The sequence below is a fragment of the Onychostoma macrolepis genome, chromosome 09 (genome assembly GCF_012432095.1).
Source record: "Onychostoma macrolepis isolate SWU-2019 chromosome 09, ASM1243209v1, whole genome shotgun sequence".
Lineage (NCBI taxonomy): Eukaryota > Metazoa > Chordata > Actinopteri > Cypriniformes > Cyprinidae > Onychostoma > Onychostoma macrolepis.
In genome coordinates this window covers 15,184,776-15,208,526 of record NC_081163.1, presented here as the reverse complement: position 1 = coordinate 15,208,526, position 23,751 = coordinate 15,184,776, and the positions used below count along the sequence as shown (strand labels likewise).

Here is a 23,751-nt window from a genome sequence, read left to right as displayed (position 1 = left end):
GATGGAATCCACCAGCTCCTGGAATGGGTCCGTAGTGCTCATCGTGGTGTTGTCGGTTCGGTCCGATCTTCTGTTAAGGTCAGAGCCGGACACAAAGGTGAGTGTAAACAAAGGTGAGTTTATTGAAGTGAGTCCAAGCAAGGTGAGTATTCAAAGGTGCAGTGACAATCCGTGAATGACTGGTTTCTTGTTTCAGCAGGTTAGGAAGGCGAGGCAGGGGAACCACACAGACTCACACTTATACACCTCGACGAAGGATCTGGAAGGGGAAGACAACAGAGGCAAATGGAGAACAACAGGAATGGATCTTAAAAGGTAAGTCTTAGGAAGGTAAGGATATCTTAGTTTTCTTGAGATGAGAGTCCACGTAGCAATCAACGAGATCGGACGGTGTAGTGTGAGTGGTGCTGGTTTAAGTAGCCGGGTTGATTACTGAGGTGATTTGGTGCAGGTGCGGGTGATTAGTACTCTGGTGACCTGGACCGCTGTGATTGGTGGGGTGAAGGGCCTGACTGATCCGTGACAACTGCGTCTGACGTCACGTTTTCTTCTGCGCATGCGGGTCACTTCAGGGCCGTATACGGTTCACACATGAGCCTGATGGCAGTCGCATTTAAATGACAATGTGAACAACAGCGCAAAAAATCCGATCGGAGACCTGCAGTGTGAACTAAGTCTAAGAGTGTAGTTGGTCTGTTAACTAGTTAGTTTTGCATCATTTATTTGTAAACACTTTGTTTTGACATTTTGCAATGGAATTCTGATAAGTGTGACTAAATCTGTCCAAATATATTTTTGAGACACTTTAAGGCTATAAAAGATAATTTCTTCACTATTAAGCTAACACCAAGTGAAGCAGTAACTATAAATGATGATAGAAGTGTGTCTCCAGTTTCTACATGACTGATACATCCATACGTCTGTCCAAAACAGGTTTGAGTGGGGAATATGGGTGTGGAGAATCACAGCCCAGTAGTTGACGTGTGGATGATTCCCAATCCCGGCCGATCTCCAGCCTGCTGCACACACACGGATACGGTCTGTCTGTCAGGCAGGCCCAGGCCACAGCCCTCTTCACTGCCTCCCAGTACATTGGTCTGAATGGAGAAGAGCAGAAAGTCATGGATCCAAAAATACAAGAGTCAATCACTACACCTCATGAGAACTTGTGCTTGTACCTGGGCTCCTGGGACTCTTTTAGTCGGAGGAGAGACTCGAGCAGCCGTCCCACTTCCAGCTTCTTCACCCGGATCAGCTGCAGCACCAGCAGAGTTGCCACCAGCCTCAGAATTTCAGCATGAGCCTTCACACCTGACACACAAAACATGTGACTGATTAACAAATTCTTATTCACTTTTGTGTCTGAAAAATGAAGATTGCATTATATTTTAAATTGTATTTAAATTCAGTCTGATGCATATTGCACTTTAAACTGAATCTAGCAAGCTCTACTATGATTGGCTGGTGTTACACAGTAAAGGTTCACAGGTGTTTTTCTCAGTCTGTTTGGAAACAGTTGTGTTCACAAGGTACATATGGTATATAATGGCACACATGAACAAATTAAATGGGCAGTTCTTGCTGAGAATAAGCTGCAATATGGTCCACACCAGCAGCAGGCATATAAAACATCCTCTTACCAAAAGAACAGATGCCTTTCTCCTTAAGGAAGACATTTGCAAAAAAGTCTACGTCCAGGTTAAAGAAGCTGCTCAGCCTGTCAGTGCACTCCCAGTATCCATCCTATATCCAAACACATTGCATATGTTCATATTCCCTCACACATTTAGGCAAGGCAAGGCAAGGCAAGGCAAGTTTATTTATATAGCACATTTCATACACAATGGTAATTCAAAGTGCTTTACATAAAAGGAAGTGAAATAGTCATTAAAAATAATAAGAGATTGAAAATAATAAAAATCACAACAATAAAAACAAAGTGATTTAAAAATTGATTTTAAAAGAATTTAAAACATTTAAGGATAGAGAGTGATTATACATAGTGCAATCAGTTCGGACGTAGCACAGTGCTCATTCAACAAATGCACAGCTAAACAGATGAGTTTTGAGTCTGGATTTAAAAGTGGCTAATGTTTTAGCACATCTGTATATAATCTATTGCAGTGATACTCAAAGCTGGCTCACGAGATCCACTTTCCTGCAGAGTTCAGCTCCAACCCTGATCAAACTCACCTACCTGTGATTTTCTAATGATCCTGAAGACACTGATTAGCATGCTCAGGTGTGTTTGATTAGGGTTAGAGCTAAACTCTGCAGGAAAGTGGATCTTGCGAGCCAGATTTGAGTATCCCTGATCTAGTGTATTAAATCGTGTGCAAACACCTCATGCTGAAGCTCAAACAGCTCATTCCAAGCCACTGTGTCAGATTTTCTTCTCAATTCTGCCAAGCTGCCATGAGGTGGTGTGAAACATCTTGCCAAGCTTAATTTTGCTCTTTTCGGTTTTTTTCTATATCGAGGAACAGCAAACTCAGTAGTGACGCTGTCTGCATCTTCATGAGAAATGAGACAAAGGTTAGAAAAGATGTTTTAATCTATCTGAACACTGATCACAGAGGGAACCTCATCAATCAGAGTCAACTTACCAGGTGCAGAACTCATAGACTGATGCGGTGGTTGTTGCAGACATATTTGTTGCTCTAACTGTCGCATATCTTGCAGCACTTCTTGTTGCTGTTGTGCTTCTTGTTGAGGAGATGCTTCAAATAATTGTTCAGATGCTGAGGAACACAAACTCAGAGGCTCACTCAAAAGTCTGGGGTGACTACTGAGGCTACTTAATGTAAGGGGAAAGCGCAACTGAGAATAGAAAGCAGGGACAGCTGCCATCATGCTGGAAGGAGGAGGAGGAGGAGGTGGCAGGGGAGTTGTGAATGTGGACCTTGTAGATGCAAGATGAGTAGAATCAGGAGGACCTGCAAACTGTATGACACGTGCATTGCTGATCTCACTGGCATGAAAAATGGGAGGTCTTTCACCCATAGAGCAAGTACTTTGCACACTGGCACCAACAGGAGGAAGGCTGTCATCTTTGGAGAGCGGGTATAGTGATGCAAAAGAAGCAGGATAATGAAGGGAAGGAGGCACTGCGGCAGTACTGTAAAAGGGATGCTCGTCACTCATGGAGTAAGCATAAGGAGGCATTGCGGCACGGTGAAGAGGAAGCCTGTCACTCATGGAGGAAGGTATGGACTTCCTGGCACTAACAGTTGTAGTACGACGAGCATGCCTTTTAGCCATGTATCGAGGTTCCACTGACTCAATGGGAAGGGAACCAAAGAGGCTTTGAGACCTGAGTGCCTTTACTGAGAGGTCAAGAGAGGCAGCATGGGGAGGGGGAGGATTTAGAGCAGTTATAACAGACCCACATAATAATTCTTCTAAATCTGTATCTGTATCTGTATATCTGTAAGGCAAATCAGTTCTGTACGAGTCTACAAACGCGCCAATGCAAACCTCAGAAGGAGAAGGAGAAGGAGAAGGAGAAGGAGAAGGACTACTGGAGAGAACAAAAGAAGATTTCAATATCAGCTTGGGGTCAGGGGGAGCTGCAGACTCTTCTGAAAAAGAAATTCTAGATGCCTTGGCATCCTTCACTTTGCAATAATCAGTTTCACTTGATCTTTCCTTCCGAATGCGTCCTTCACGGCAGTAAAAATTCCAATCATGAGATGTGGAGCTGCTACTGCACAATTCCATCTGGAAAAAAAAAAATCATTAAAATGCATTGTTGTAAATACATTACATGGTGCTACATTTATATGACAACAGAGCATTTTACTGTTACCCATACATCATCATCTTCAGCACCAATAATATGCGCAGTCTTCAGCTTCTCTTCAGTCCAGCCAATATATGGCAAAATATCCACATCCTCCTCTGATATGATTTTAGGAATATCTGTGAATCCAGTGTCAAGCTCATTCTGGTCCTAAAAAAAAAGCAAATGAGGTCACAGAAGTAATTTGGTTTAATGTTTATATATCATACTTTAGTAGAAGTTGACTGACATTGGCAAGGCTAACATACAGTCACGGCACGAAAAAGCGAGGATCCGTGTTGCTAACTAATTTTCAGGGGAGGTTGCTAAAGGATGGTCGATTTGTTGCTAAATGACGTTGTGATGTCATTGCGCGATGACATTGCGTAATTACGACGCAAAAATGTGTCACTACATCAAATCTCAGCAAAAAAGTTTTTTATACATGTTAATTTAGATTTGTTTGTAAAATAATATAAATGCCTAATATAATATTAAAATAAATAAATAACTGTATTTTTAAATACAACACTGAATTATTGAACACTTACACAGTTTTGAACCATACATTTAAAAAAAAAATGTATTAGCTAATAAACTTATAAAACTACACATTCTGAACAGTTATAGTTTTAAGCAGTGTATTAGTACTTAGTTAGTGTGCTACACTCTAAGAAAAGTCTGTAAAAATAGGGCACAATCTACTATGTTAATATTAAGGAATTTTTTTTTTTTTAATGTGCATTTTAAGTTACCCATTGTATTTTGTGTTTTCGGGTTACAACGGATAATGGATAACACATAAGGTCTTGAAAAATTACTAGTACCTTTTCCATTTTTCTAGATATTTTTCTAACAGTGTTCTAACTGATCAACAATCGCAGGTACAAGCTAAGGTGTATCATAAATGAACAATTATTAAATTATTCAGTTATTTTCAAATTATTGGCTTATAAAATTGAACAATTGCAAATAGCAGCTAATTTAATTCATGTGATGTGTGTACTGCTATGCATCTTTGGTTTCCTCATTTTGTGTAATTTAGATGTAATTGTGTGCCTTTTTATCGTTTGAGTCATTTATCAAAAGTTGCTAAAAATTGCCAAATAAAACTTTTGGAGGAAAATGTTGCTAGGGTAGTGTGAAAAGTTGCTAAATTTAGCAACAAAATTGCTAAGTTGGCAACACTGGTGAGGATTTTTTTTTCCCCATCCCGTGTGTCGATTTTTTCCTCCATCGCTCTGCAAAGAAACGGGCCGTCCAATCAGATTTGAGCTAAGATCACGTGCCTGGAGCAGCTGCTGTTGCACAAAAAGGCGAGAATAGTGGCGCTGTATCGAAAACCAGTGTATACAAACACAGAAGAGGAGTATTCCGCGAGAGAAGAGAGTGGATGCCGAGTTCTTGTTATCTTTGGTATCTAAGAACCTGGTATCTTGGTATCTCCTCCTTGGGAGGAGATACCAAGGAGGAGGAAATACCCTCCTTGGTTATCTCCTCCTCAGCTCTGTCGCTCCATGCGGCGATGGCTCGTCGATCGTGGTGGTCTCGGCTCTCCGTCAATGGTGGGCTCAGGCTTGAGCTTCGCACAGCGGGGTGATGGTGGGCTGGGCTCTGGGTCCGGACTGGAACATCCTCGGAACAGATGGTGAACGGAGATCTGTTTCTCACCAGTATCCACTTCACAAAGGTGGCAAAATCCTCTCGAGGGCCATCTTCGGACGATGGTACTCTGCGCGCAGGGTTCAGGCTGGCGTCATAGAGCCGGGTAGCTGGTAATATACGCAATGTCCAGGAACAGTCTGGTATGGTCCTCGAACGATCTTTACCCCTGCTCCAGCTCCAGGACGGGATAAGGGGTCGAAGGGATCCATTTGGGAAAACAGGAGGAAAAAAAAAAAAACTGAACGAACCACGGAAACAAAACAGAGGGGAAACATGCAGCTAAGTTTTTCTTTGTAGGTCAGGTCTTCTGTCACACACTGTGTCGGAAGGAACGCCGGAGACGCGGATCAAGGAACAGTATTTATTAGAATCCTGCACACAGGGTAATCCACACTTGGAAGGGCAAATGACACACGTATAACACGATGTAGACCCGACAAAGACAGACAGCACAGACTAGGACTTAAATACATGGTAACGAGGGTAATTACAAGACACACCTGGATGACATGAACACAATCAAGTAAGGGAGATACTGGGTCACGGAGCACATGGGGAGGGAAAACACAACAAAACGGGTCCATATTCCTGGCACACAGATGTTCACTTTTTATTTTGCATTCACTTTAAATGATTTCTTTATAAATTCACAATATTTTTTATTAATATTTTGTTAATCTAAAATCTTTTTATTAGTGCTGTCAAAATTAGCGCGTTAACGCAGGCGATTAATTTTTTCAGTTGAATTTTTTAAATAAAATTATTTAACGCCGTTAACGCAGGGGCGGGGCCTAAGGTTGACCACCCCACTCATAACTGCTAATTCTTTCTCTTTTTTTCTTGACAAGAAGTGCATTTATTCAGTCGCAGAATGTCTTTACGAGCACATCAAACAGGAGACGTTTCAGACACCTGCTTCAACTTCACTTCAGCGTCTGGCGCGAGTCAAACAAGCGTGGAAACTGTACTGTGCTCGCAGTGCGTGCTCTTCAATACAAGCACAAAGGTGCCGGCGCTCGCATAGCCTGTATCATTTCATATGAAATCACGAAAGAAACTACGAGTATGCAATGTCGTGATCAGTTAAGTCATGAAGTTACCAAAAAGGCAATTAAAGCTGCCATAAATCTGTGCATGCATGTAATATGTTATATAGGCTATGAGTTACATTAAGAACATGTCTCTGAAATGGTTTTCAAAACTGTCCTGGAGCATCCCAGCACTGTCCCCCTCATCTAACACACCCGATTCAACTCGTCAGTTCATTAGAAGAGACTGAAATGGGTCAGAAAAGGTATAGTTTAGAAAATACCATGCGTGTCAGATCCGCGTCATGTTCGGTAGCGGCAGCTCTTAAAGAAATAGCAGCCAAAACAATCAAATAACCAGCTGCTGTGATGTCTATTCATCAAGAATAAAAGAAAAAAAAGAGGAAATCAATAACTTTTATAGTTTTAAGGATTCATCTGTATTTAGTTTAGAATTTAGTGTTTGATAACTTTATTCAATTTCTGTATATTTCTGCTGAGGGGCACAGGGAGATAAATATGACATTTATTATAAGGGGTTTATGTGAAGATTGTTTTAAGTTCACTTAAATTAGAAGTTTTTTTAAAGTCCAATAAATGTTAAAATTGATAGCTCTTAATTATAATGTAAAGTTGAATGGCTATAGTCAATGGTTAAATATTAGGGGGAAACATTTGTATAGGGAAATCAGTATTAATTGGTATCAGTGATACTGGCCTTCAGTCATAAAAATAAAGATGCCATTAAACAAATATTAAAAATATACTGTCTTCATGTTGTTTGTACATTAATTTGAAGATTGAATGTGAAATTATTGCAATATAAAAGTATATTAAAAACTTGAATGTTAGGTGGGATTAATCGCGATTAATTTCTGAAAAATGTACGATTAGTTTTTTTTTTTTAATCGATTGAAAGCACTACTTTTTATTAATAATATTTTAATAAATTGGATTTAAGTCTAATCCTTAAATTAGCAGTAATCATACCCTCTCTTCAATGGCGACAAAACTTGTGAACTGGGACAAGATGGAGAACTCTTTACTGAGCTCAATGATGTAGGACTTCAGCTCTGTTTTCTTCCCCTGATAAAGAGATAAAAGACATCAAGTCACGTTCTTCTATTAGCAAATCTGCCAGTTATATAAGAAATATCGATATGCAGCCAAATATCGTACCTCGTGTTCTGCCTCACTGTTAGCTAGAATGCCATCTTCATAATCTCTAATGATCGCTCTTGCTGTTAACTTGTGAAGGAGCTGCACATGAACACACACTTCAAATGCCTGATAGACAATTGATAAGGTGTCAGATTATATGAAGTATTTAAGATGTTTACTCACAGTTCCCTTTGTCTTTTGTAGTTCTGTGGTGGAAACCATTGTTTTGATCTCTTGTCCACTCAAATCACCAAACAGTGTGGCCTAAAAGAGTAAATATTACATAATTCAAAAAATAAATACACAAATAGCTGGGTAATTCAGTTTAAACATCTTAATGCTTTTTATAGTCTTCTAGTTAATATTACATACAGTATATTGATAAATGACTGCTTTTCACTAAATGAACACAAGGAAGAATATTTAATCATCTTTATTTCTATGCACCAACATAACAGTAAAGCCTGTCTACCTGAGTGCAGTGTGGCACAAAGCCGTATACGAGAGTGTGACAGTCACTGAAGAGAGCGTGAAGCTGAGAGGGGGCTTGAACAGGAGGCGGCGCTGTGGGATTGAACTGCTGCCACTTCACTGCCACTGATCTGCAGCCTGGAGACTCCATACGCTGAACCTGAGCGCGCACCTGAAATTACCCACAAATCTCTTCAACTCAAGCCTCTGACTTGCCCATACTGCAAAGGTAATGTTTCCTTTTCAGTTATTAAAACACAATATAATAAAGAGGATGATTCACCTTCTCTGTCCAAGTGTGTTTTATCTTTGTGTCAAAGAATTCATATGTTCCTCCACTGGCCTGAGCCAAAGCTCTGAGCATATGACGATTAGCTGTCAAGCTAGACAAACACAAACACAATCAAACCGTAGGTTCAGAAATTCATTTTACGTGAAAGAGAAAAAGAAGGATTTGTTTAAAGGCAGACCTGAGTCCGCAGGTGAAGAGGCGTGTGTGGCAGGAGTTTTCTCGGACCAGCTGTAGGGTTAGAGGCTGGTTCTGAACATGTCCATCAGAGAGCAGCAGGATGTTCCTCACACCCCGGTAGGGAGGCAGCAGACTCAGGCTCCGGAGAGGCCGCCACAGATCAGTGCTGCCACCAGAGCCACCACACGACTGAAGAGAGGAGAAATGCAATGATACGCAAAGAAACAGATTCAGAACCATATTTCATTTTTAAACATTACTCACCATAATAAATTTTCTGGCTGCTTCAGATGCCTGATCTAATGGCACTGGTGCAGGAAAAGCTTCCATGTAATCTGTAAAAACACACACATTTACCCATAATACTTCACTCTGAATCACAGGCATAATAGGGAAAGGAAATGAAATGTCCACATGATGATCAAAACAATAACAGATTGTTTCAGTAAGCACTAACCAGTGCTGAAAGAGATGATATTGATCTTCAGTGAGCGGTCCAGAGATTTGAGGACTTGAAGGGCAATCCTGCGGGCGTTCAGCGTGGTGTCTCCCTGCATGGACTTGGAGGAGTCCAGAAGAATGACCACATCGCTCACACTGGACGGACCTCCAGAGTTGGACACCCCGCTTGACTTAAAGTCTGGATAAAACACCAGCATGCAGGCCTGCAGGGATCAGATCGGTATCCGTGATCATTTTTGTCAAGGTACGTAAAATGAAAAGTGGCAATTTTTGTGTGGAATAAAATATCCATGACAAACAAGAAAACAGATGTAACTAATTTTGTGACCTGACTATCTTTATCCGGATGGTTCTCGACCCACATCCTGGGCATGTGGATATTAGAAAGACTGAAGGACACCTGTAACCCTTCAGATCCCAGAGTCTGTCCCAGTAACGTGCTGATCACTGCCTTACAGTCTGTCCTCTGAACAGAGAAAACAATAATACTGTTAATATGGTTCATAACTGAATATGTTTCTTTTTTCAGAAAATACAGTATTTAGTAAGACAAAGCACAAAAGTGAACTAATAACCTTGGTTTTGATGCAGTGTGAACAGCTCAAGTTGATGATCTCATAAGGCATTTCAATGGACATAGACAGAGAAAACTCCCTGAAGTAAGAGAAATGGAACAAATGAATGCGAGTTCCAACAACTCTGTGCCTTATTTAGAAACCATCCACAGTTCAACTAGACCAGGTGCATTATAAAAATAACATGTGGTTTGCTACATTATATAACTAGCTTTTATATAGTTACTCAACAGCATGTGCTGTGAATTCTCCAGTATTTGAGATTCTCACCCCTCTGACTGAAGCTCCGTCACACCAATCTTTTCAACAGTGGCCTGAAATGCAACACAACTGTCAGTCAAAACACTGTAACATTGTAACAATCAGCAGGCCAAAAAAGATTTGAAATACAGTGACAAAAGATCATCGTACCTGAGTTGTCTGATTAAGGGCGGCTCTCTGTTGCCATGGCGCCACACTGCCAGACAGTGAGAAGACTATAGAGCCTGATCTGATCACCAGCTCAGTGATGAACGACACTTTGATCAAAACTGTGGCTCCAGGAGGAAGATTCCCCACACTGATAGTAAATACATCCTGCCTCACATAAACATATGACCTTAAAGAAACCTCCTGATACATTATCACACACACCTCAGCTCCAGATCAGTTACAGTAACTCACAGGTGCATCCTGGTCCATCAGGTAGGCTCCATGGCCTTTCTCTATGGCTTGCTTGTACTCCTTACGAGCCTGCTCTTTTTCCTTTACCTATCAGACAAAAAAGACTTATGAAAAAGATAGAGAGAATATAAAGAGCAGAGGCTGTATCTGACAAATTCTGAATGATTTGCACCTTTCCAATTACATGTTTTCCACTGATAAAGGCTTCAAATCCACACACTGCAGCTGTCTCCTCCAGTGGAAAGACATACTTTGCTTCATACTTCAAACTTTGGGAACAGCACTCTGGTTTGTGTAGGTCTGAAAAATGATGACCTGGTGGAAGTGGAGAAGTAATTAGGGTTGTGGTTTAAAATTATAATTCAGTGTTCTGGTCTACATGTTGGGATGTGGGATTACAGTTTGTTTTTAGTTTGGTTCTTATCTGTCTTTTATTTTGCTAATTCTGTTGCTTTTTATTTCTTGTAGTGTCTTTGTTGTGGTCTAGTTTTAGCTAATTAGCAGTTTTGTTCATTGCTTAGTTCTTTTGGTTTACTTTGGAATACTTCATCATGCTAATTTCTCAACACTTCTTAATATCATACCTGGCAAAGCAGGTCCATCAGCTTGCACTTCACATTGACAGCCTGTAGAGGAAGTTTCTGACCACTGCTGTCCAGCAAACCTGCATTCATCTCCTCCAGAGGATTCTTAGTGGACTCCAAACCTTCACTGTCATCAATGGACACTAAAGAAACACAATCACACAAAACCACTAATGAATTTAACAACACAAATCATAGCATTCAGCTTCACAGAGCATCAGATATCCCTGAGGAATCTGTCACGCCACCATGTCAAAGTACACCGTTATCATAAAGAGTTGTCCATTTACCACAATTATTTAAAAAACAGGATTTAAAAATTATGGGGAAGTGGGGAATGGGGTCAGGAGAGGATTCGAGCTCAAATTAGGAGAGGATTTTGGGACTCAGACTTTGGTCACCAAGTTGGAGTGTTGCCCACAAGGTTACAGGCTCGGAAATAATGTAATTAATTTGATTACAGATTTTAATCGATTTGACAGCCCTAATAAAACAGATTCTTCCACATATAAAAGCTGGCCTCTCTCAGCATGTTCTGTTCACTAAACTTTACTCACAGATGTCAGACGTTATGTCTGTAAGCTGTGTGAACTCCACAAAGGTGTTGATATGAGGCTGGAACTCTTTTAACTCGTCTCCCTCCAGACTGTACTGGACCACATACTTCAGTCTGATCTGCTCTGTGTTATAGACGACAAACTCATCATCCTGTTTAAATATAAACACACAAACAAATGCAACAGTCACATCAGATCCCAAAACACAAGCAGAATATTTCAGTACACAAGAAAAGCACCTCAAATTCAGAGAGTCTATTGGGAGTGCGGCAAACTCCGTGTACACTGTGGTAGCCGTCAGGCGCCAAGTCAAAGTGGTGTCTTTCTTCAGCAGGTCCTTACACCGACCCAATGCCACTTCACAAACCAACAGCAGCCGAGAGCCGTCAGTCACACTGGGCTTGGAGTATTTCACACTAGTCCTTTAACACAGAGAAGAAACGTACTGACTGGCTAAAATTTCCAGTTGTCATGAGTAATGCTAAAGACCACTGACTTCAGAGAGTCACTGAAGTAGATTCCTCCTCCAAGATTCCTGATATCCGTCCTCTCAATTCCATGCTGTTCGACTCCAACCCTGGGCAGCAGCAGACCTCTATAAAGAATGTTTCAAAATTTATATTCAATTAATTGCATGATATGCTGTTTAATCAACCAAATTAATGACAATTAATCATACACATATCAACAGTTTCTGAAAAAAGCTCAAAAATGAAGGCATGACTATTGCAGAAGAGTAAATTACTGAAAAGACATTACAAAACGAATAGTATAGTCAGATATTACATTTTTTGTTTTGTTTTGTATTTCAGGATTGGTCTATGGTATTTTTGCATTCCTCATTTCCTTGATTGTTATATTAAGATTGACTTTGTCAAATTCAGCACTCACTTCAAGCTAATATTTAAATTAATGATTTATTAATAACTTTTACCGTGACAGTATTCCAACAACTGCTGGGACTAGTGGAGTGGAGGAGGGGTTTAATGTTGCCTAAATCCTCCCTAAACAACTGAAGCTCCGTCCCTCTGCTGACACGCAGTATCTGCTGAATCTGAACAGGCCTGTAGTGGATACAAGATTAACACCATAATTTAAAGACATGTTCTGAAATATATTCATGTTTGAACTTCAGAGCACAAACAGCACAATCATGTTTACCTGTCCTGAAGCAGTTGAGAGACAACATGAAACTCAGAGTTTTGTGGTGGAACAACCTCAATGCTGCACCTCAGAGCTCGATACTTTCCCAGAGACGAGGGTGAAGGGTTTCCCAGAGTAGCCTCACTCACATTTACAATATCTCTGATCAGCTAGAGATGACAGAAGAGTTAAAAGAGTAAAAAGGTCAGATCTGCACTCTTGAATTAAAAATTTTAATTCAAGAATCTACCAAAATCCTCAAATGTGAAGAAATTTAACTCAGTATTTGTTTGACTTGAATTTATTTAAACTAAATATTGTATTACAATTATTTAAAAAAAAAAAATCTTAATTTGTAATGATCTATCTATATAACTGACAGTCATTTTTAAGAATAATGAGAATTACAAAAAAACTAAAAGTAAAACTGTCCAGTAATGAAAAATATGAAGAAAAAATGTCTTGTCATGCTTAACTGTCATGAAAATAATATTATAACAAATGGTTTATGGTCCTAAAGTAGTATAATAAGTTTATACTACACTGTAAAAAGTGATAAGTTGACTTAACTTAAAAAAATTTAGTAAACCCGTTGCCTTAAAATTATTAAGTAAATAATAATAAAAAAAATAATAATTTAAGTGAATTGTCAAGTTCACCTAACTTTTTTTTTATTATTATTATTTACTTAATCATTTTAAGGCAACAGGTTTCCTCAATTTTTTTAAGTAAAGTCAACTTATCACTTTTTACAGTGTATAATTGATGTATGTGATACCTGACAAAGGTCTAGAATCTGAGGCATGAGCTTGTGTTTGGAAGGAGGCTCGATTCTGAGGGGCAGAAGAGTGTTGACCTCCTCCAGCAGGGCATTGACTTCATCCTCTTTCTCAGTCTTTTGTGCCTGCAGTAACAATCCCTCCACCCTGCTCACCTGCAGCAGCACAGAGCCAATAAACACACCAGAACCGTTAAACACAGCAAATTCCTGTCAGCTTCTTTACTGCACTGTGTGTGATGATCTAAGCTCATTCTCACATCATTGAGGCTGATTCTGGAGACAGGGACTGTCAGGATGTTATTAAGGGATCCAAGAGCTTCAGTCCAAACCAGCTCCACAAAGACACCAACTTCCTGTGACAATGTGCTGCAGTTCAGCTTCTCCTCCAACAGCAGCTGCCAATCAAAAGAGTGAGCAATTATTTCACACCCATTAGACACATTATACTTATATCAAATGAATAAAAATAGATCAGCATTGTGTTTATCTAACCTGCTGCAGACTGTAAGACGCCAAGCGCTCAACCTCAGGTGGATATGTGTGTGTCTTTGTAAATCCCTCTGTCTCCATCTCCTTCATCAGCTGCAGATATGCTTCTACTGCATATTCAGACGTCACACAGAACACAAGCTTGTCCTGAACCACTGTCTGTAGCGAGAGAGTCCATCACAATCACCACAAGACAAATTCAGCACCTCCATCACCATCTATGATTCCAAATGATAACAAGGTGAATTTTTAAAGAATGATCAAACCTCAGCTTCATGCAAGACTGAACACAACACACGATACTGCTGGCCTGCTCGGCTTTTGGCACTCTGCAGCTCCAGAACAGACAAAGTCTTGGGTTTGACCTGCAACACACAATCAAACACTTGCAGACATGAAAACACTTTCAAACAGTGGTGCAGTGGTGGATGCTACTAGAATCAGCTCAAGAATCTGTTAAAGGGGACACCATACATTTTTCACTATTTATTTTATTTTCCCCCCTGAAGTCCACTAATAATGTTAATGTGATTGATGCATGAACTCACTCACCCTCTCAAACACTGAATACTTGGCCACTTGAAAATATGAAGGAAATTCAGGCAGATCATGATCGCCTTCATTGTAAACTCTGCATTGAGTGAATGAAAAGACATAGTCAGGTAAACAAGCACATCTAAACAGGACAAGTGCTGTAGAAACTGATTAAAACAAGTAGAACAATGAATAAACTGGTGAATAAACACAAGACTTGACAGTGACAAAAAACAAGAGCGCACCTGAACCTGCCAGGACGGGGTCCACCCTTCTCAAGGATCTCAACCTCAGTCTTTGGGAGTTCAGGGTGACCTTTGTCCTTCTCTTTTCCTAGTATGTGTGTCGACACTTTTACCTCTTTAGGGTGAAATACAACATAATATCAACAGTGCCACAAAAATATATGGTTTAATCTCACTTAATGCTTTTATAACTCAAATATAATATCAAATACATTTCTCAACAAAAATCATGAAATCAAATTTCATGAAACTCCTACCTGAATTAGGGAAGAATTCAGACCCAGGATATGGCAGCTGTGGGGCCAAATTATGCTCCGTCAAAGGCAGGAGATGCCCTTGGTCCATACAGCTCCACACATACTGCGTCCCGACCACTGGGATCTGCAGCTTCTGGATGCTGCGCTGCCGGTTACTGCTCAGGTCATTCACACTGCTAGTGACTACAAAAGAGCACTGGAGAAGATAAACGTGGGTCAGAAGATACACTGCAGCTCTTTAGTGACTCAGTAGGACCACTGCACACTTATTACTTACTGTACTTTAAGCATTATAAAGCATAAAGTGCAGTTGTCATGCTATTGTTGTAAGAACTAACATAAAATTATCCTAGCATTAGAGTAGTTAATTTTAACCACAAATGTGGACATAATTAGAAAAGGATAAATGGTTGTATAAAAATTGTCACACTTGTATTCTTAGCATATAGGAAATTAATGGGAAATACAAAAAACACAAAAATACAGAGGGGGATCCAATCTACAAATCAGCCATTATCGTGCAGAAAAAAGCACACAACAATGAAGGGCCTGATCAGATTTCAACCTCTTGGTGGAGTCTCCTGGCTCAACTAGTACACATTGAGTTTTAAAACCAGCCTTTGCTCACTCTGCTTATTGTGTCTGTTTAGCAGATGTTTTCATTATTGCGCATTATTATACACACACACACACACACACACACACACACACATCAATAATGAAAACATCAAGACTGCTAAACAGACATATATACACACATATACAGTGCCCTCCATAAGTATTGGAACAGTAAAGAGACAAAATTGCTCTGTTTACTGTGGAGTCAAGACATTTGCAAGTATGATTAAAAGATGAATATGAGACAAAAGTACAGAATGTCAAATTTTATTATTAGCTGTTTCAACACATACATGTTTTACCAAATGAAAAGGACAGCACTTTTAGAGTTCATCCCACTATTTGACGTGAGCATAAGTATTGGGACAGATGAATTTAAGGCAGATGTAAAAGATTAAATGCTATTATTTAGATCCCTTGCGCACAATCACAGCAGTGAGTCAGTGACCCATAGACATCACCAGACTCTTGGTCTCATCCTTTGCTTTTCCCAGCCTTTAATGCAGTCAATTCCAACTGTTGCTTGTTTTGGGGAGTTTCTGCCATTAGTCTTCTCTTCATCTGGTGAAATTCATGTTCAATAACATTTAAATCTGGAGACTGATTTGAGCAATCTAAGACTTTACATTTTTTTTGCCCTGATAAACTCCTTGACTGAACTGGCAGGGTGTTTTGGGTCATTGTCCTGATGCAATGTGAAGTGCTTTCTGGTGAATCTGGTGGCATTTTCTTGAATATTGGTAGGAAAGATGGTTTTGTACCCTTCCAAATTCATTCTGCTGCTGCCATCATACATTAAGTCATCATTAAAATTGAGAGGGCCTGTTCCAGAGGCAGCCATGCATGCCTATGCTGTGACACCACCTCCACCATGCTTTACAGATGAGGCTGTTTTACCCCGGGGTAAAAGGCGCCTTTGATATTATTTTAAAAACATGGCTTAGCACTTTCCAAAACATTCGCTTTTCAAGATGCACGTGTATATTTATCTGATCTTTGACGCGATCGTGTGCAGCAGTGCAAAGTTGATTCTGTGCTTACTTTATCTAATATTTTATGTTTTTTAAAATGTTGTAGATTTAAGTAGCAAATGAGAATCGCTAAAATTAATGCATATATTTCGAGACAAAGGTCTTCTTTATGATTTTCAGTTTTGTTTAAGATAATTAAAGCAACAGTTTTTAAATAACGAAAGAATATGTAAAAGTATGGTATATATATACATATATGGTATACATATACATGTATATATATATATATATATATATATATATATATATATATATATATATATATATGGTAACATTTTAATGATATTTATTGAACAAAAATTTATTATTTTATTTTTCAAAATAAGCAGAAAATAGTACAAACTTTGCTAAAGTGATTGTTTTGAACAAGTATTAACTTAGACATTATTAAAAAAAAAACCATTATTTTAGCTGAAGTATTTGTATCATTACAATGTGCCTTTTACCCCATACAGGGCCTTTTACCCGTGTGGGGTAAAAGGCCCCTCTTCACTCATACATTTATAAGATTTTTAAACAAAATAAACAACTTGAATGATTTATTTTCACACAAAATCTGTTGCTCCATTAATGTTCAATACAACGTAGCCTATATATTTTTTTCCTGCAATTATACAGTTTAGGCGCAGTGAATAGCACATTTTTTCTGAAGGTGGTCCTTCAGCCCCGTTGTACCCTATGTATGTATGGTAATAATACCATGGTATTACACATGGTTTTCTTTATTTCTTTGCACAATATGGCAATATGGCACTAAATTGCCTCAAGTCATTGGATTATACACGTCGCTGCGTTATTTTTAACTACTTTAAATTAACAGTATTAGAGGGTTCAACAACCAAATGTGTGTAAATTGTGTAAATGTCATTTGAAACACAGCTCTTTATCTACGAATAAACTAGCTCTCAGTGTGCTGCTCTTAGTTTTTATAAACCAAAAATAAAGATAGTGGGTAAGAGTAAAAAATGAACAGGAACCTCTTTGTTGATGACATATGAGATGTTTCCTCCATTCTCCAGAACAGCTAATCTCAGTTTATTCTTCTCTTTAAAAGGCAGATCCTTCACATCTAACACCACAGTACAGTTTTCAAACACTGTCATGATGCCAGCGTGTCTGAACATGGAGAGAAAAGCGAAAAAACAAGGAAAAACTGTGATGTAACCTATAAATATATCAATTACATGAACACTATAAAAATAATAATAGTTTCTATGGCGTAACAACACAAATGTTTGAGTAAACACATTGACTATTCATTAAATAAATCTTTATGTACAATACTTATATTACGCATTAAACATGTTACATTTCTCAAGTTACAATATTTCTCTTGATAGAAAGTATTGGCAATAATCCAAATCCTGCGGCAGTATCTCTCTCGCTAGAGTTGTCTTGTCATTACCGCGGACAAAGTTAGAGTCGAGAGACACGTTTAGGTTTTAAGAAAATACTGTTAAAGAAGATGTAAATAGTAATGTAAAGTTCAGTACATACAGTAAAGACACGCCACTTATCCCTCCCTGAGATGAAAACAATAGACGGGCTCCATCCAGTGGTCGAAACGGACCTTACACAAATTACCACGATTTACTATGGAGAGAATGAGGAGAGAAACACAAAATTCGTAGTGGTCCTGTTGAATAATTAATTATTGATTAATTTGGGTGACCAGAGAAAGTCTGATGTCTTTTTCATGTTGTGAGCATTTTTAATGCTGAATTAAAAAAAAAAAAATCCTTAGCACTGCATTTGATGGGGCTCATTGTCACAGCAGATATTTTGATATCACAGACTGTGACATTTTTCTGACTGATAAAATAGGCAGAAAATGTACAACCCAGTCCATAAGGTTTTTACGCACAATTATTTGAAACATAGTATTTGAAACGGTTTCAATCCCTACTACAAAACCGTCAATGTCACAAATATTTAAAAACGCAGTAGTTTCGTTTATCTGCAACATCACTGGAAAAAATCCAAAGAAAAAAACAAACACTGGATTACTGTGTCTTTTTATACATCGATATAATTACAATAACATTTGCTAGTAATTAGTAAGTAATTCCGTTGTGCACATACATCTTCTGATGCCGCTGGACACATCAGTGATGTTCCTGGACTCATCGGGTGTTTCGGGTCTTTCAACCCCTTACGAAAAAGAAGTTTATTCAAGTGTGCTATTAGTAGCCTGCCTACTTCTTTTAAACTTTAAAAGAATTAGGAAAGTATACTTTTAGTCTACTTTTTATGTACTTCTCAGATATGGGCTTTATGCACTTCTCAGAAATATACTCAAAATTACATTTAAGTATACTTGACGTGCTTAGAAAAAAAATCTAAATATATTTGAGCTATACTTGTGCTCCTAGAATCCATGTTTTCATTGTTATATGGTAGGGGGCGCTAGTACACATCTTCTGTACAGAATTTCCAAAAAAAACAAAAAAACACAAGTGAAGAAGAAACCAAAACAACAGATGCTTCCACACCATCATCAGACATAAACCAGCATCAAAACTGTGTAGTTAATGGAATAAAATGTCGTCCAATGAAGAGGTAATAATGACTTTCAAGCTTTGGGGTGTTGATTAACTCCATCTACGTTTTGATTATCATTCTGAATCCAATTCATAGTCTTTTTTCAGCTTTTAGTTCAAAATGTTGTTTTTTTGTTTATTTTTTTTATTTATAAAACTTACCCACATTCAAGTGTTTAAAAAAAGAATGCATGAAGCTAGAATCAAATGTTTCTGTTTACAAGCAGATACTCTGTTCTTTTTTTTTAATGTTTTGTATGCTCAGATATTCATATAACAAAATATAGCCTATACAAATTAATACCTAATAGGGACATAGTAGTATACTTAAAGTATGATGTAAAGTTCACTTAAAAAAATTTACGAGTGTACTTTCAATATAAAACTACTAAACTAGTAGTTTACTGAGACTATACTTCAAAGTGTACTAAAAATGCTACAAGTATTTAATTAGTAAACTATCAGTATACCTATAAGTTCACTTTTAGTATAATTGTAGTACAAGCTAAAAACATTGATGTAAACTAGTTGTGTACTCAAAGTTTACTACTGTTATACTTAAAGTATACTTAAATGTATAATATTTTATACTAGAAAGTGGGCCAATTTAGTGCCAAGGAGTATTGAAATAGTACACTTACAAGTATACTACTAGTACACTGATATTTGTATACTTACTACATAAAGTATACTTAAAAATATATACTTGAACTTTCCTTAAGTATACTTAATAAAATAAACTTGAAGTATACTACTTTTTGGTAAGGGACATCATACAGGTGACCCAGCTGGGGCTGATCAGACCCCAGCTTGTGTCCAGCTGGCTGGCTACTTAGTACTCCATGGCTCACCTTGAAGCTCTCTCTGCTGTTTCAGTGGTACTGTGGATAGCTGCCCTCCTGCTCACTCCCTCAATAACCAATTCTCTGTAGGCTCTGGCTAAGGAACGTGCTGCAAATCCCCTACAACCAACCTCCACTGGGATGCACCTCGCTCTCCATCCTGCCTGCTTGCAATCGTTGGCCAGTCCTTCATACTTGGAGAGCTTCCTCTCAGAGGCTTCCTCCAAGCGATCATCCCAGGGGGCTGGGAACTTGCAACTTGTTTTGTGGATTCCGATACGAGGTCACAGAATAGCAACTGCAATATGACTAGGGAACTTCAGCTGTCTTTCAAGGTCCACTAACAATTGCCAGTCCCTTGCAGAGGTCAGTATGCCTACAGATTTCCTTTTCATTAAAGTAGGCTGCTCTCCAGCTCTGACGAAAGTAATTCTCCTCTTGGAGGGTCGGGACCGCTTTACTCTTCTAACTCCAGTGCTGATAGCTTCAGCGATGGTCTTCAGGACTTGATCGTGAGTCCATCTGTACCATCCTTCTCCAAGTACCTTTGGACAGCAGCTCAAAATATGATCCAGGGTTCATGCAAAATATGCTCCATAGGTGCAGATTTGATGGACTTGGCAGGACATCGTACACTGACAGGATAAGAAATTTTATACGGTGTGGCTTGGCCTTCCAAAGCTCTGTCCAGGAAACTTTCCTCTCTATTGCATTCTCCCATGTCATGAGTTGTAGAGTACAGCTAAGGGTTGTAGAGTACAGTTAAGAGTTTTAGACTGAAGGCAAGAGTCGTAGAGTACAGGTAAGAGTTGTAGACTAAAGGTAAGGGTTGTAGAGTACAGGTAAGTGTTATAGACTAAAGGTAAGTATTGTAGACTAAAGGTAAAGGTTGTAGTGTACAGATAGGTCCTGTGAAATACAGGTATGAGTTGTAGAGTACAGGTAAGTACTTTCAAATACAGGTAAGAGTTGTAAAGTACAGGTAAATCATGTGAAATACAGGTAAGAGTTGTAGACTGAAGGTAAGGGTTGTAGAGTACAGGTAAGTCCTGTGAAATACATGTATGAGTTATAGAGTACAGGTAAGAGTTGTAGACTGAAGGTAAGAGTCGTAGAGTACAAGTAAGAGTTGTAGACTAAAGGTAAGTATTGTAGACTAAAGGTAAAGGTTGTAGATTACAGGTAAGTCCTGTGAAATACAGGTATGAGTTGTAGAGTACAGGTAAGTACTTTCAAATACAGGTAAGAGTTATAAACTAAAGTTAAGAGTTGTAAAGTACAGGTACGAGTTGTAGAACACAGGTAATTCCTGTCAAATACAGGTAAGAGTTGTAAAGTAGAGGTAAGAGCTGTAGACTAACGGTAAGAGTTGTTGAGTACAAGTGGCCTCAATAGCCATTTTAGAATTGGGCGGTTATTTTATTAATATACAAAATTATAATCTAGCCATAAATATAATAAATCAAAGAGGCAGTATTTTTATATATGTGCCGGCCAGAGGAGGATGGGTCCCCCCAGCTGAATCTTGGTCCCTTCCTACATTTTTTGTAAGGAGTTTTTCCTTGCCACTGTCGGCTTTGGCTTGCTCACTGGAGGTTTTAATGCACTGTAATACTACCTTGAGGTTCCTGTCATTATTGGTGTTTTCTCTGTTAAGACCAATGTCCTCTCGAGGTCCCGTTCATAACCAATAATACTTATTCCAATCTACAGTAACACAGAACAAGTCATATTTCATGTGTGTTGTGAACACAGTCTAATTTGAATGTACTGAGCTAAAAGACTGTACTATGATGTAATGGCAAGAAAACGCGTCTTTATATTGTCTTGCGGTAGACAGTAGTTTCATTCTTGGGCAAATAAGTAGATACAAATAAGTAAATCCATTTATCCTTTGCTGAAACTTCCGCGTCTTCACGGAGAGCACGGGTCTAGGTTGCTTAGCCACTTCAGACGCCACGGGAGCACAAAATAGACTGTAAAAAAAGATGGACGACGTGTCTCCGCTTCCTTCCACTATAGAAAAGTGAAGCGAATACATCTCAGTATGGCCGCTGCCATCTTGAGTAAATGACGTCATTTGGAGCCCGAGTCTGCGCAGTAGAGTCGTGAGGTGGAGCCGCGGAATCAAACTCCCACCCAAACTCCCGCAGACCCAATCAACCATATCACCAATCACACGGCCCGTTTTTATAGCATCAAATTACTAGCTAAAATCAAACGTATCACAAAAACGAACAATTGAACATATATCAGCGTGATAACAACTACCTTAAATGACCAAAACCATATTTCGGAAAATTGTATTGGAAGTGTAATTTATTTTTTTATTTTGACTGAAGTCCCATTCGTTTACATGGAGAGGGCGGGGTTTATGACCTGTGCTGCAGCCAGCCACCAGGGGGTGATCAAAGAGCCCGCAGCTTCACTTTTAAGGAATAGTGAGACACACCCACAAGCATAGCGCGCAAGCTACAGAGCGCTTTGAAAGAAGGAGAAAGCGTCGCCCCTAGCGTTTTCCACACGTTTTTAAGCGCGATATGTGAATGGCCCCGCGCTACTATTCGAATCTTCTGCTTTTCGAATGCGGAAGTGTGATAAAGACTTTTTTAAAAGTTTTTTTAAGCAATCAGAAATATGAACGAAGCTTTTATGGGTTTGGAACGACATGGGGGTAAGTGATTAATGACAACATTTTCATTTTGGGGTGGAGTAACCCTTTAAGTTCCTGGGCACCACTATCTCTCAGGACCTGAAGTGGGACACTCACATCGACTCTAATGTGAAAAAAGCCCAGTAAAGGCTGTATTTCCTTCACCAGCTGAGGAAATTCAACCTGCCACAGGAGCTGCTCACACAGATCTACTCGGCCATCACTGAGTCTGTCCTGTGTTTGTCTATAACTGTTATCACGATATCAAGAGACTACAACGGACAGTCAGGACTGCTAAGAGGATTATTGCACTATGCACCCCTGCCCAACCTCCAAGATTTTTACACTTCCAGAGTGAGGAAAAGGGTTAGTAAAATGACTCTGGACCCCATACACCCAGCACACTTCTTCAAACTGTTGCCCCCTGGCCTGCGCTACAGAGCACTGAGCACTTAAACAGCCACACACAAGAAGTTCTTCCCCAAAATCATATCCCACCTGAACAACATATAAAACTAATTGACGTCAGGCTGTTAAATTATTAGAAAAAAAATGCACATTATTATGCAATTATTTCACTTATATTATGGTCACTTGGCCTGTGGCCACATGTCTATGGACAATTCACAGCCATGCTGATATAGAGCGATATCACATGACTACTCATATTTTTTTGTACATTTTATATAGAAATGGTACATAATTACGAATATTGTTATAGTAATAACAAATCCCCTCAAAATACCAAATATATAAAAACATTATTGAAATGAAATATAATTTAATACATTCAATTAAAATTAGTGCTGTCAAACGATTAATTGCATCCAAAACAAGTCTTTGTTTACATTATATATGTGTACTGTGTATATTTATGTATATATAAATACACACACATGCATGTATATATTTAAGAAAAATATATTTCTGTATTAAATATATTTATATATAATATAAATTATATAAATATATACATGTAAATATTTTCAAAATATATCCTGTATGTGTGTGTATTTATATATATATATATATATATATATATATATATTATAATAAATATACAAAGTTCATGTGATTAATCGTTTGACAGCACTAATTAAAATAGAATTATTATTATTATGATCATGGTCTCCAGTCAGTTTTGACCACGAACCACACAAGTGTGACACCCAAAGTAACAACAAGGTTCAGGGGCAGTATTG

At 38.7% G+C, this 23,751-nt stretch overlaps 1 protein-coding gene across 1 annotated transcript; it reads right to left on the bottom strand.

Moving 5' to 3' along the window:
• Nucleotides 1–411: 411 nt before the first annotated feature.
• parp4 (poly (ADP-ribose) polymerase family, member 4) lies at nt 412–18,047 on the bottom strand. The gene is given in 38 exon segments (XM_058787365.1): nt 412–1,097; nt 1,179–1,311; nt 1,641–1,743; nt 2,344–2,513; nt 2,607–3,720; nt 3,815–3,952; nt 7,465–7,560; nt 7,654–7,734; nt 7,819–7,899; nt 8,108–8,278; nt 8,390–8,489; nt 8,577–8,764; nt 8,840–8,910; nt 9,033–9,240; nt 9,366–9,503; nt 9,613–9,691; nt 9,883–9,926; nt 10,024–10,188; nt 10,276–10,362; nt 10,448–10,546; nt 10,549–10,590; nt 10,860–11,002; nt 11,417–11,567; nt 11,656–11,723; nt 11,726–11,838; nt 11,913–12,011; nt 12,351–12,368; nt 12,370–12,480; nt 12,578–12,729; nt 13,338–13,493; nt 13,598–13,735; nt 13,833–13,988; nt 14,096–14,194; nt 14,382–14,460; nt 14,609–14,723; nt 14,866–15,061; nt 17,492–17,630; nt 18,012–18,047. Coding segments are annotated over 37 exon segments (5,430 nt in total). The 5' UTR covers nt 17,618–17,630; nt 18,012–18,047; the 3' UTR covers nt 412–895.
• Nucleotides 18,048–23,751: the final 5,704 nt, after the last annotated feature.